Source organism: Dermacentor andersoni, chromosome 10 (genome assembly GCF_023375885.2).
Source record: "Dermacentor andersoni chromosome 10, qqDerAnde1_hic_scaffold, whole genome shotgun sequence".
Taxonomy (NCBI): Eukaryota; Metazoa; Arthropoda; class Arachnida; order Ixodida; family Ixodidae; genus Dermacentor; species Dermacentor andersoni.
The window spans coordinates 65,130,866-65,143,405 of NC_092823.1; the positions used below are offsets into that span (position 1 = coordinate 65,130,866).

Sequence of the window (12,540 nt, forward strand, 5' to 3'; positions counted from 1 at the left end):
GCAGCGAGGGGAAAGCTAAAGGGGCGGAGCATGCGCACAGCTTTCCGGCGTATCGTAATCATCATTGTCACATAACTAATAGTATTATCATCATCAGCCTATCCTTATGTCCACTACAGAACGAAGGACTCTCCCATTACCCCTTACTTGTGCTAGCTGTTCCCGAATTGTGCCTGCATATTACCTCATTTCATTCCCCCCCCCCCTCTCCTAATTCTCTGCAGTCCTCCACTGCGCTTCCTTTTCCTTAGCACCCATACTGTAACTCTAAAAGTCCACTGTGAATCTGCTCTACGCATTACGTGGCCTACCCAGCTGCTTTTCGACTTACTATCCTAACGTAATATGTCCGTCATATGGGGGACATTGATCTTAGTTAAACGCGTTTCTTACCTAAAGTGTCATTCGAAAAATGAATTTACTCGGTGATGTTGCTTTCTCTAGAATTATGAATGCCCGTGTTTGTGATATACGAGGGGCGATACGTATTTCCTTTATTAGTTCCAGTTAAAGTGTCGCGGAGTGAGAGCGTTGCGGAGACTCTCAACATATTTTCTTTCGCTCTCTTTTTTTTTTTTTCTAAAGTGCTGCTGCGTGTCTCTGATGTGTGTCTCTGTTGCTGTACTCTGTTGCTGCCGCTCGCTACCTACAAGGCACGTTGACAATATGCAACACGATTGACTGACATACGCAGATTATGTGATAATGGTGCGACTGAAGGACCACACGGCCGTATTTGCGTTTTACCGTTTCCGCGTCTCCCACGCCACACTCACTCTACGCCCTTCTCTGTGGTTCCAGCCCCCTGGCGCAGAAGTCTCTGCGTGTCTCTCATTGTACCGCTCCTGCTGCGACAGTAAGCTTCATTGCGGTTCTGACAATGTACTTGCGCGATGGCCTTAGTGAAAACAACCAAACATCCATATTTCAACGTTCCGAACGTCGTACCAGCAATTCCGCGTGTTTCCGCATAATTCTTACGGATTTTATTCGGTTTCCGTAAAAATTCGGTAAAATTTCCGTGAGAATCGTACGGAACTATCGGAACGCAAACGGAACGTTTCTCTACAGCGATTGAACTGATTCGGCGCATACCATTCCCAGGAAAGTGACGGCCAGCTGCAGGACGTCAGTGTACGCGACAGAGTAGAGCCCGCCCATGCCAGTGTACGTGAAAATGGTGACCGCCGTCGTGAGGATGAACGCTGTGGCATCCAACCCCAGCATGATATTCCCTATCTGGCCTGTAAGAGAAGCATGCACGCAAGAGAAAGGGTAAGAACTGGCGCGGTTCCCACGTACGCCGAGCTATATAGACCGCAAAGTACTCGTACGACCATAGGACGTCTACATATGTCCACAATGTGCCAAAACTGCATGTAACAATAATAGGGATTGCTGTTATATGTGTACAGGAACAATTAAAAATTAAATTGTGGGGTTCTACGTGCCAAAACCACTTTCTGATTATGAGGCACGCCGTAGTGGGGGACTCCGGAAATTTCGACCACCTGTGGTTCTTTTAACGTGCACCTAAATCTAAGTACACGGGTGTTTTCGCATTTCGCGCCCATCGAAATGCGGCCGCCGTGGCCGGGATTCGATCCCGCGACCTCGTGCTCAGCAGCCCAACACCATAGCCACTGAGCAACCACGGCGGGTGCAAGAACAATCACCGTTGCTGTTCTTGTAATGTGTTCTGTGGCAATTTTATTTACGTACCTTTTGTTAGTTCTTTTTTCTTGCCTAGTGTTGGTCCTGTCTAGTTTTTCTTACAGCATGCTTAGGATAACTTGTACATGTTGTCAGGATTGGGGGCTCAATCCCATCGCTCGAGATCCGTTGCCAAGATTGGAGTCCGGCATGAATTCGAAGGTAGCTGGCCCATGCCGTCGTCCAACTTAAACACGCTGAGGACGTTGATGAAGGGAAGAACTGCTTCTCATCGAGAACGAGGAAAATGGGTTTATTTACAGAAATTAAATCAGTCTAACATGACTGCTTAAGAAAAAGAGTGTCAGTCCAACATGACTGCTCAAGAGAAAGTGTGTCAGTCCAACCTGACTGCACGAGAGAAGTGTGTGCTGCATCCGCACAACAGCCGTTCTTAAACACTCCGTCCGTCGGCGATACAAGGCGGCGAATGTTCGTTTCGTCATCGCAAACTAGTCGCCTCTCCACGGCACAGCTTACACCCACACACACGCAAACACACAGGTGCGAAGGTCTGGAGCCGACGTCAGAGGGGCGCCGTTCCGGGAAGCACGGAGCCATTCTGCGTAACTCATTGTCCTGCGTCCCGGACCGCGCGTGAGAAGGGCGAAAAGACAGCTTTCCCGCGGCAGCTCGCTCATGCGTAGAGAATCAGGTCCGCGCTGGAGAGCTCTGGCACAATAGTTCGCCCTCCGAACTAGTTCCGTCACAACGGCGATGGGGCTGGAGGATTTGCGGCGGTGTCAGCACAAAGCCCGCTTCCACGAACGCATCCTAGCTGAAGCGACGGAGAGTGGTGGGGATGCGCGTCTTGTCCCCCATTCGTAATTGGGTGGCAATCCTACATTGCAGCTCGCCATTCTTAACAACGTGGACTCGAACCGCTGTCTGATTTGTTTAATGAAATTAACTTATGTTGCGTTATGAACTCCCGTGATTGCCTTTTAACCTTAGGACCTCCTATTTTACAAACAATTACATGTGTGCCTTACAGGCTATTTCTGCGAAAACCCGAAGTAAGTTTTAAAAATTATCGGTGGCGGATAACACATGTATAATCCTTGAGCTCTATTGCTCAAACAGGTGGGCATTATTTGGACAAGAAATCGAAATGCTTAATCGACTAATTCAAAAAGTCAATAATTAAATGTTTAACTTATTCCCTTATACCACATATTGCAGTTCGCTAACTCTAGCCCGGGAGTTCGCGAGGTAGATCCAATTGGAACGAATTCTCAGGATTACACCACTTTCGAGATATTCGTTCCCGAACTTTGCGAAGAAATATACTAGCGGTCCAGTTATTTTTGTGCTTCAATGCATAAAATGGCGTTTCGGTAAAGAAAGCAAGTAGAACGACAGTGCACTTTTACAGCAAGTTTGATGGTGCATATATCGCAAACGACGTCATCCGCAGGATTCTTTTCAGGTGGATAAGCATTGCCCGGAGCTACAATTTCTAAACTGCAATATGCGGCGTAGGGTAATTAGTTCAAACTTCGTGAATTTAGTAGATTGTACATTTCGATTTCTCGCGCGAGTAATGCCCGCCTCTTCGATGTAGCCCAGCTCAAGGACTAGGAATGTACTATCTGCCGCGGGAGATCTCTTTTTCTTTAATTGCTTTGTCTTCGCAGAGGCACAGGGCATATGTGTATACATTTACGCACCTCAAGAAACTTCAACGAATTCCAATACAAACTGCATGCACTCAGTGTCAATCTAAATATCCATTATCCTCCTTTGACCAGCTGTCCTCTAGCGCATTCGCTCGTCGGTACACGTCTCGGGGTCTCCTCGCACTGACATTTGGACAGACGCGGCCGACGTCTCACCGAGAGAGAGAGAGAGAGAGAGAGAAGACAGGAAAGGCATGGAGGTTAACCAGATGCACGTCCGGTTTGCTACCCTGCGCTGGGGGAAGGGGATACGGGGACGAAGAGAGAGGTGACATTCGCGTCTCACCGAGCGTCGTAAATGTCGCGGCCGTCCAGAAGATGTCGGCGCAGGCGGCCGTCAGCGAGAGCATCAGTCCGATCCAGCGACCGTAATGCTGCTGCAGGGGGTCGATCATGGTCAGGGACTTGGTGTTGCGCATCTTCTGCGCGAAGAACCGTCCGCCTGCGATAATGTTGAGCCGTCACGCTGCCAGCATTAGGACAACGATAAGGGTCATGGTGAGGAAGAGTGCGGCGCAGACCGTTTGGACAAGACCGGTTGTCACTTCGACTATTGACCTATACTTTAAGTAGAACTTTCTTTTTAATCCGCCATCATGTTTATTAGACTAAACTACTTTGTAAATGGTTTGGAAATATATATTTGCAAGCCGCTGCTGAGTCAATAGTCAAGATCGTGGATAGCCTGTCTTAAACGCCCTGCTTCGTCATCTTCCTGCCCCCCCCCCCCCCGCCACTTCAGAATAATGTGTACAAACAATGTACAATCTGTAGAGTAGTCCAGACAAAGGCTAATTCGTCCCAAAAGCCCTGCGGATCGTTTCGTTCTTCGCAATGACTAACATCGCTGTTGTCGCAATGCTTGCATAACTATAACAATTATCATCATGATCAATCTTTCGTGTCTACTGCAGGTGGAAGCTCTTTCCCAGGGACATCCGAATGAAGTCTGCGTAGCTCCTTTTCTCCTTAGGGGCAACATTCCTCTTCGAGTCCCTCTAACGTCCAAACGCGCAAGAATGAGCACGAGAAGGCAAGGCGGTGTGCAGAAAGTAGGCCGACAGTCTCGTACAAGCTGCGCGAAACCAGCAGCGGGCTCACCGCACAGCAGGCTGATGGCGTATCCGATGGGTGCCTGCACGTGGACTAGCCCGTAGCTGAACACGGCCGCCGCGCTGCCCAGCAGGTAGCCAGCTCCCGCCCGGGTCGCTGCAGGAAGAGTGTGAGTGTGTGGCGAGAACGGCCCGGCCGCTGATCAGCGCGGAGTTGAAAAAACAAAGCTTATGTGCGATCTCGTTTCCCGATTCCGTAATGATATCACAGCGATCGACCGCGCCGTAGGCCTCCTGCGGGATCCCCAGCGTAAGACTCAGTACATCACATTTGAAATGCGTTGAAGCTATACCGGTGGCTCGCAAATGGTGCTTAGAAGCTTCGAGCTTGCACTGAGTTTGCCGTATATGGCACTCCTGTTACAGTTGCCGCGTCGAGCGATAAGATGTTGAGGAGAGTTTTGAACAAAATGTTTTCCTTACCGAGTTGCCCTCCCTTTTTTTTCTTTTTTTTTGTCTCGGGTATCTGGGTTTCAAGGCTTTCTCACGGGCTGATCCCCAAGATATATGTCTAAATATGTGGCCCGACCTCGATGTTAGTACAGTAAATAAATGTGGGTTGCTATTATTGGAGCAGCCAGAATCTTCTTTTTTGACAGGGCAGGGGGCATTTTTGGGGTAGGTGCAAAAGTGGGGAAGGTGTTCGAAAGGCCGCATAGTAACATTTACGGGGGGGGGGGGGGGGGGGGGCGCATGTGCCGGGTTTTCCACCGCCCTGGCTATGCCACTGGGCATTCCCGTGGGCATGTGCAGTCTAAAAATGTGGTCCGATCCCGACTAAAAATGTGGTCCGATCCCGAACATTCTGTGCAGTTCAGGAAATTCACGCATAAACTCTTCTGGGAGTTGTCTGAGTATACGTAATTAAGCAGTGTGCCACTTGCTCATGTCCACGCAGCCCGGTGTCATTATCAATGTTATGAAATTTGATCCGACCAGTATAAACCCTTATCAACCATTATCGGTCGTTATCAACCTTGTCAGGCTAGACCCGACCTTCGTCAACACTTATCGGTTGTTATCAACCTTATATGATTCGATCCGAGCATTAGCAACACGTATCGCTCAGTATCAACCTTATCGTATTTGATCCGATCCTTATCAACCCTTATCTGTCCTTATCAACCTTATCAGACATTATCCGACCCTTATCAACTCATCTGTCCATATTAACCTTATCCGACTTGATCCGGCGAATGTAGGTGCTTATTAACGTTACAAGAATCGATCCGACCATTATAGGCCCTTCTCGCTCTTTACCACCTTATCCATCCACGTCGAACCGTTACCAACCGTGATGAGACCCATATAACCCCTCATCTCTCCTTATCATCCTTATCAACCTACTGAGTGCTTATCTGTGTGTGTTGCGCGACGTGAAGTGCACGAGCCCTAGGGCAAAGGTCCGTGGCGTTTCGGTCGGTGAAGTAACGCCCCAACGGAAGGCGGATCCCGCGATCACTGAAACGCACAGAGAATATGGCGTGTTTGGCATTAAATTATTCGTGACATCTCAATTTTCCTAGTCTCTAAGTCGTCTCTACAAGTGGTGCTAGATATGGCTTTTGTTTCACCATCACCAAATCTTTCAGCAGTCGGCTTCTGAACGTGGGCTCGTAGGTTCGAAACTCACCACTACCAATATTTTTGAGCGCAGCATTTAGGCACCCGTTCCTACGGCGAGCGTCGGCGTCCCTCGTAACCGAGCGAACGAGCACAGCGAAGGATGAAAGAGCGCACGCGCTGACAGACGGCGATAGCAAAAAGAGCGGGAGGAGGAAAGCGGAGGAGGAGGTTGCAGCGTTACCATGAGGCGAAAGGCGGAGGAAGAGGATGTGGCGAAAGCATGAGAAGAAAAGCGTAGTGCCGGGCCAGACTGGCTCTGCGGTGACGATAGCTACGAGATGGCGCTAGAGGAGCGTGCATCGTCTGTACATATTAAGAAAAATCCCGGGGAAAACGAGAGTAACCGGGCCGTTAGTCCTAAAAAGGGTGCTTTCGTCCCTCAAGGGACTAACTGCATGAACGTGCGTGCAGTGTGCAAATTTCGGAGAGTAAGTGTTTAGTCCCTGGTCGGAAAAAGAGCAACGGGAGGACGAACGGCTACACCTCCTCCCCATGCACACCACTGTTTTCGTCGGTGCCGTGCAGTGGTGTGGCGAAAACGGTATTGTCTAAAAGTCGTGAATATAGTTCGAAGTTCGCGCACTGTCTATTGAACTGCATGTAAAGCAGCACTTTGGCTCTTCGTGAGAAAATCAAGTGAAATTTGAAAGCTGGAATATTAAGAGCCATGCCCTCCGTGCACACGCCATAAGTGAGCGATACACAATGAACGCGCAAGTCATTGACAGACTGCTAGATTTTCTTGGTCAATAGTACCATTCCTTCCGTTCCAAGGAGATCACAAACTTAACTGAAGCGACGTGTAGCTCAAACGGGACACGCTAAGCAACAGAGAAATTGGCCTTCTTTGTCGTCTAGGGTGCCACGTTTGAGCTCGTTACACATATACATCGCGTAGCGCCTCAGTTTAAATCGCCCACAAAATAATCGGGCAGATTTCTTTTTGTCGTCGCTTATGGTTGCAATTACATTTAACGTTATACTCTCTCAACGTTATACTCTCCCCGCATAGCATACGCAAAATACCGAGTTGCTTTCACATTGTCCCGCCTGCGTTCCGAAGCTTAATGTTGTCTGAGTATCCGGTCTGCAGTGGTGAAGTGTTGAGAGTACCTAACTTGGGAGGGTCAGGGAGTGAGTTCGAATCCTGCTTTCGGGCAGCTTTTTTTCAGCTCAGTAATTTTTTTTTATCAGGGCACAAATGCCTAATTTCATTAATTCCACATTTGCATCGGAAAAGGGCAACTGTTAGTCCTCGAAGTAGTAACCGCATGAGGCCTTTTTCATCCCCTCGCACTTACCCCCTAAAGGGAGGAATGGTTGTGGCAGATCAGTTTCTCCCCTAAAGGAGCAACCTCAATACCCCATTTCCTCCGTTTCTTCTTAGAGTGTATGGAAACAAAGCGCTGCGTGAGCGGCGATCTGTCTGCGGTGGCGGCTGCTGTGAATCGCGACCACGCGCTGGCTCTCGCGATCTGCCGATTGGCGAGCCAACACGACACCCTTCGCGCTGTTTGCGACGTGCCGCACGAGACAGATTACCCGCATCAGCCAACATAAAATGAAATGAAAAGAGATAGAGCTGCGCTCAAATTTCGCATTAGGAAGTATCGCAATTGCGGTGAATTCTTTCGTTTCGAACTTACTCTGTTATCTACGCTGATTTATTTATAGCGATGCGTCTACGCCCCGGCTCATGCGCGAAGAAGTAGAACAGGGGAGATGATGATGGCTATGTATACAAATGAAAACGACGAAGTACGTTAATAGTGCTTACACTAACTCCCCCCCTTCATGAAAGAGGCCAGCCTGACCGCAGATTAGAGATTGTCTAAACGGGGAGTGAAGCGCTTCATCCGCGAGACGTGAACAATTTCGGCATTCCGGCGGCGCCGGTCAGTGACGGAGTGTACTGGGCGGACGAGATAGTTCACGGCAGATGTTTGCTGCACAACGGTGTATGGTCCAATGTAGCGTTGAAGGAACTTCTCACAGAGGCCTGAAGTGCGGACCGGAGTCCAAGCAGGACTTGGTCTTCAGGGTGAAAACGTACGTCACGGCGTTTGTTGTCGCAGTGACGTTTGCGCTCAGCTTGGGTAGCTTCTGTGCTTTGCCGGGCGATTTGACGGCAATGTACAACTCGGGCAGCAAAATCTTCTGGAAGGGACGCGTTAGGCGAAGAAGGTGCTAAATAGAGTTCTCTGTCGCATATGGTGAAAAGAGATCGTCCATACACAAGGAAGAAATGGCTGTAGCCGGTAGGCCGTTGAATAGCAGTATTATATGCGAATGTCACAAAAGGAAGAATTTTATTCCAGTCAGTGTGCTCAGGACAGATGTACATGGAAATCATGCCAGACAGCATACGGTGGAAGCGCTCAGTAAGGCCATTGGTTTGCGGGTGATAGGTAGAAGTAGATTTGTGGACGGTATTAGCGGTCCCAAGAACTTCCTCGAGAACTTGAGAAATGAACGCCTTGCCACGGTCACTGAGAAGAACGCGAGGAGCCCCGTGGCGTAAGACGATGGAGCGCAAGAAAAAGTCGGCGACCTCAGAAGCGGTACCAAATCCCAGAGGGGCAGTCTCGGCATATCTTGTTAAATGGTCGACCGAAGTGACAATCCAACGGTGACCGGAGGGTGTCAACGGCAAGGGACCATATAAATCAATACCAACAAATTCAAAAGGTGCGTCCGGGCAAGGGGCAGATTGTAGTAAACCGGCAGGAGGGGATGTCGAGCGTTTGCCGGTGCTGACATGACGCACAAGAGGCAATGTATTTGGCCACCGTTGTGGATAGGCCAGGCCAGAAGCAGCGGGTCTTGATGCGGTCGTAAGTCTTGTGGAAGCCTAAGTGGCCAGCAGATACGTCGTCGTGAAGTGCCTCTAATACTCGCAAGCGAATTGGCAGCGAGGTAGAACTGGGACTTACCGGTGACCTGTTGGGTGGTAAACGTAGCGGTGTAGCACGCCACCTTGAAGGCGGAATTGTCGAAGTTGGCGTCGAAAGCGGCTGTTGGGTGGTTCGGCGAACCCACTAAGGCGATCCATGAGAGCTCGACAGTAGGAGTCGGCCCGCTGGAGCAAGACGAAATCAGAGCGTGATGAAAGCGTAACTTCGTCCAGGGGCGTTATCGAGAGCTGGTGTGAGGCAGGTGTGAGACTCCAGGCAGCTGGTGTGAGACTCCCGTAGCATCAGAACGACGTGGTGGGGAAGACGACGGCGCCTTATCGGGACAGAGCGAGAGTGGACAGCGAGACAATGCGTCTAAATCATGATGACTTTTTCCAGACTTGTACGTTACTGTAAAGTCATATTCCTACAAGCGGTGTATCCAGCGTTCTAAGCGTCCTGACATGTTTTTCATTGATGACAAGCCAGCACAGAGCATAATGGTCGGTGACGATGATGAAATGGCGGCCGTAAAGGTATGGGCGAAATTTCTGAACCGACCAAACGATAGCGAGGCACTCTTGCTCTGTAATGATGTAGTTGAAGCTCTTCGCGCATAATGGTGCGGATAAGAGCACGTAGATCTGCAGAATGGGGAACCTGAGGATCGCTGCTGTCATGTGGAATACGAATAGACTGCAGCTCGTCTAGGCGTTGACACGTGGAAGTGATGTCTTGGACAGAAGCCGGATTTTGCAAGAGTAAGGCGTTGAACGCGACAGACCCAATGCATTTTAATATGTGGCGAACGCGTTCGGCTTCCGTCATGCTAGGGTTCGCACGGCGGCACACAGCCAAGGTATCCTCTACGTATGTGGTGTAAGACTCCTGTGGAAGTTGGAGGCGCGTGCCCAGCTTCTGTTTGGCGACTTCTGCGCGGCCAGACGAGGAAGAGAAGATTTGCCGCAGCTTGGAGGTAAACGTGGACCAATCCGCGAGGTCGGATTCGTGGTTGAGATACCACGTCTTTGCAACACCGGTCAAGTAGAATGCGACGTGCCTCGATTTCTGGGTGTCGTTCCACTTATTGCAAAAGCTGACGCGGTCGTAGTGGTCGATCCAATCGTCTATGTCATCACCCCGGAGTCCCGCAAAGACAGGGAGATCGCGCTGCGGGCTCGTCACAGTCCAAGAGGGCGCCGCAGGCGGGGTCGTCATGTGTGGTATGGTTAGAGGCACCGGAAGGGCCGGGGTTGGAAGTGGCCATCGTTGTAGAGGTCGCAGGCGGCGACCGGAACGTAGCTCCAGGGAGGACGGGAACGCGAGAGGACGTCGGGGTCTTGACGTACCTCCACCACTTTATAATGCCGAGACCGACCAAGTTATCCAGTGCTGTCTATTCCCCAAAAAAGGCAACGGCCCAGCTCATGCGCGAAGAAGTAGCAGAACAGGGAAGATGATGATGGTTATGTACAAATGAAAACGACGAAGTACGTTAATAGTGCTTAATATATATATATATATATATATATATATATATATATATATATATATATATATAATTATCTTGGCCACCGCAGCGCAGGACGCCTCCTACCGGTCATGGAGGTGATGCCCACGAACAGCGGCATGTCCCGGTTGGCCACGAACAGCTTGAGCAGGTACAGGTTCCTGTCCTCATTCGAATCGGCCCGGCTGCTGAAGTGGATGATCGAGCCGCGGCTGGCGCGCCGCGATCCGCTGGGCGGTGCGTGCACCTTGCGGCCCGCCCACACGCCAACGGTCATCACCACCACGTAGAAGACGATCACCACCGCAAGGCCCGCGATGTTCACGAGCATGGCTGCTGCTTGTGCCGCTGCGGCGCCTTCAGGACGACATGGCGACCGATGATGATGATGATGATGATGGCCTCATGTTATGGCTCATACCCACGCTGGGGGATTGGCCAAGAATTGCGTGCTGAAACGTTCACCTAATCTTTTGAAGTGCTACTTATTCGATGAGAAAAAATATAACGAAAGAGAGATAAAAAAAAAAAAAAAAAAAACGTACAAGAACAAACAAAATACAAGACAAAAGTTAAAGAGTTATACGTTTTGTTGAATGAATGTAACTGCAAACGGCATCAAATACGTCCCTGTGGCTGACCCCTATAACTGACGCACCTAAAGATAGTATGATTTCAGGTGATAATATTAACCCTAATTTTGCGAATGGAAGTTCTAGGTGTCTTTTTCCTAACAATTTGTATCGTCGACAAACCAAAAAATAATGATCTAGTGATTCTGTTTCTTGGCAGTATGGGCACAGAGGCGATAGCGTCAGACCAGTCCTGTGTAAATATAGGTTTAATGGAGGGACACGGCAGCGTAATCTCGTGATCGCTACTTCTGATTGTCTTGATGGACACCACTGGATCTTCCACGGAAATCTGAGGTGCTGATATTCTGTCCATGTCGTTATTGATTCACTGACATCTCTATGAATTGAATATTTTCTATATCTGATTGCTGTTATGTGAGCCACCAAAGGAAGAACAGGCATTATAGGTCCACTCAGGGATGCTCGCGCTAATGCGTCTGCCATTTCATTTGAATGTAAGCCACAATGTCCAGGTACCCATAATAGTTTTAGAGAAGTCAACTGTGGAGGAACTAATGTTAGAAACGTCTTTATTGGTGGCGAATTGGGTGAAGCCGTAAGCGAAGTACAGACCGAAAGGGAATCTGTTATAATAATTGCACTTATTGAGTTCGACGGGAGTTTCCGAAGCGCTAAAAGAATTGCTAAAAGCTCGGCTTCAAAAACAGGTGTGAAATCTGGCAGTCTCAAGGAGAATGACCAGCCAAGCGGAAGCGAGAAGATGCCTACGCCCGCCTTTTCGTTGCTCACTGAAGCGTCTGTAGCTATTATGTTATTTGTTTGCACGTGCGCTAGGTAATCTTGCAACAGGTTATTTAAAAAAGTGGCAGATTGATACTTAGAGTTGGGGGGGAATATGTCATCAAAATCTATCTTAATATTCTGATGTGATTCGGTTGACGGAATTACCTCTCGAATGTTCACATTCAGGCTATCTAATTCTTTTTGAACAAATATGATCTGTGGAGTGTGAAATCGAGGCCAATGAGCAAGGAAGAAGGAATTTGGATCATCAATGAATGCGTATTCAGATCGTCTAAGCTGCAAGCTGTAAAATTTCAGAAAGGCTTGAACTGTTAAGATGCGAAATCTGCAGGGCAATGTTGGAAGGCGCGCTTCTTGGTGGATAACATTTATAGCCACAAACCTGGGGAGTCCCAGACATAGGCGTAGAGCCTCACGCTCCAAAAGAACCAGAGGCTTTATTTTATAAGCAGGGCCGCCTGAGAACAAGACACACCCAAATTCCAATATGGGACGCATATACATTTTATAAATCATCAACAGTGAATCCCTACGCAGTCCATATTTTCGGTTGCTCATTCTGCGCAGAATACCTAAAGCACGTTGTGCCTTACCCGCTACACTCTC

At 49.1% G+C, this 12,540-nt stretch overlaps 1 protein-coding gene across 1 annotated transcript; it reads right to left on the reverse strand.

The window, feature by feature from the left end:
* Positions 1-1,065: 1,065 nt before the first annotated feature.
* LOC126543464 (high-affinity choline transporter 1-like) lies at positions 1,066-12,279 on the reverse strand. The gene is made up of 4 exons (XM_050190582.3): positions 10,622-12,279; positions 4,494-4,601; positions 3,679-3,834; positions 1,066-1,244 (listed from the first exon to the last, which is right to left on the reverse strand). Exons 1-4 carry the CDS (start codon positions 10,863-10,865, stop codon positions 1,066-1,068), a joined length of 687 nt encoding a protein of 228 aa, XP_050046539.3. The 5' UTR covers positions 10,866-12,279.
* Positions 12,280-12,540: the final 261 nt, after the last annotated feature.

Bases quoted from the DNA above. Each gene is read 5' to 3' on its own strand.
- LOC126543464 (XM_050190582.3), bottom strand. From the start codon at position 10,865: ATGCTCGTGAACATCGCGGGCCTTGCGGTGGTGATCGTCTTCTACGTG. The intron at 3,835-4,493 runs GTGAGCCCGCTG...ACATTATCGCAG, and splicing joins CGCCATCAGCCTGCTGTGCG to GCGGACGGTTCTTCGCGCAG. The intron at 1,245-3,678 runs GTGAGACGCGAA...CTTCTCTTACAG, and splicing joins CGCGACATTTACGACGCTCG to GCCAGATAGGGAATATCATG.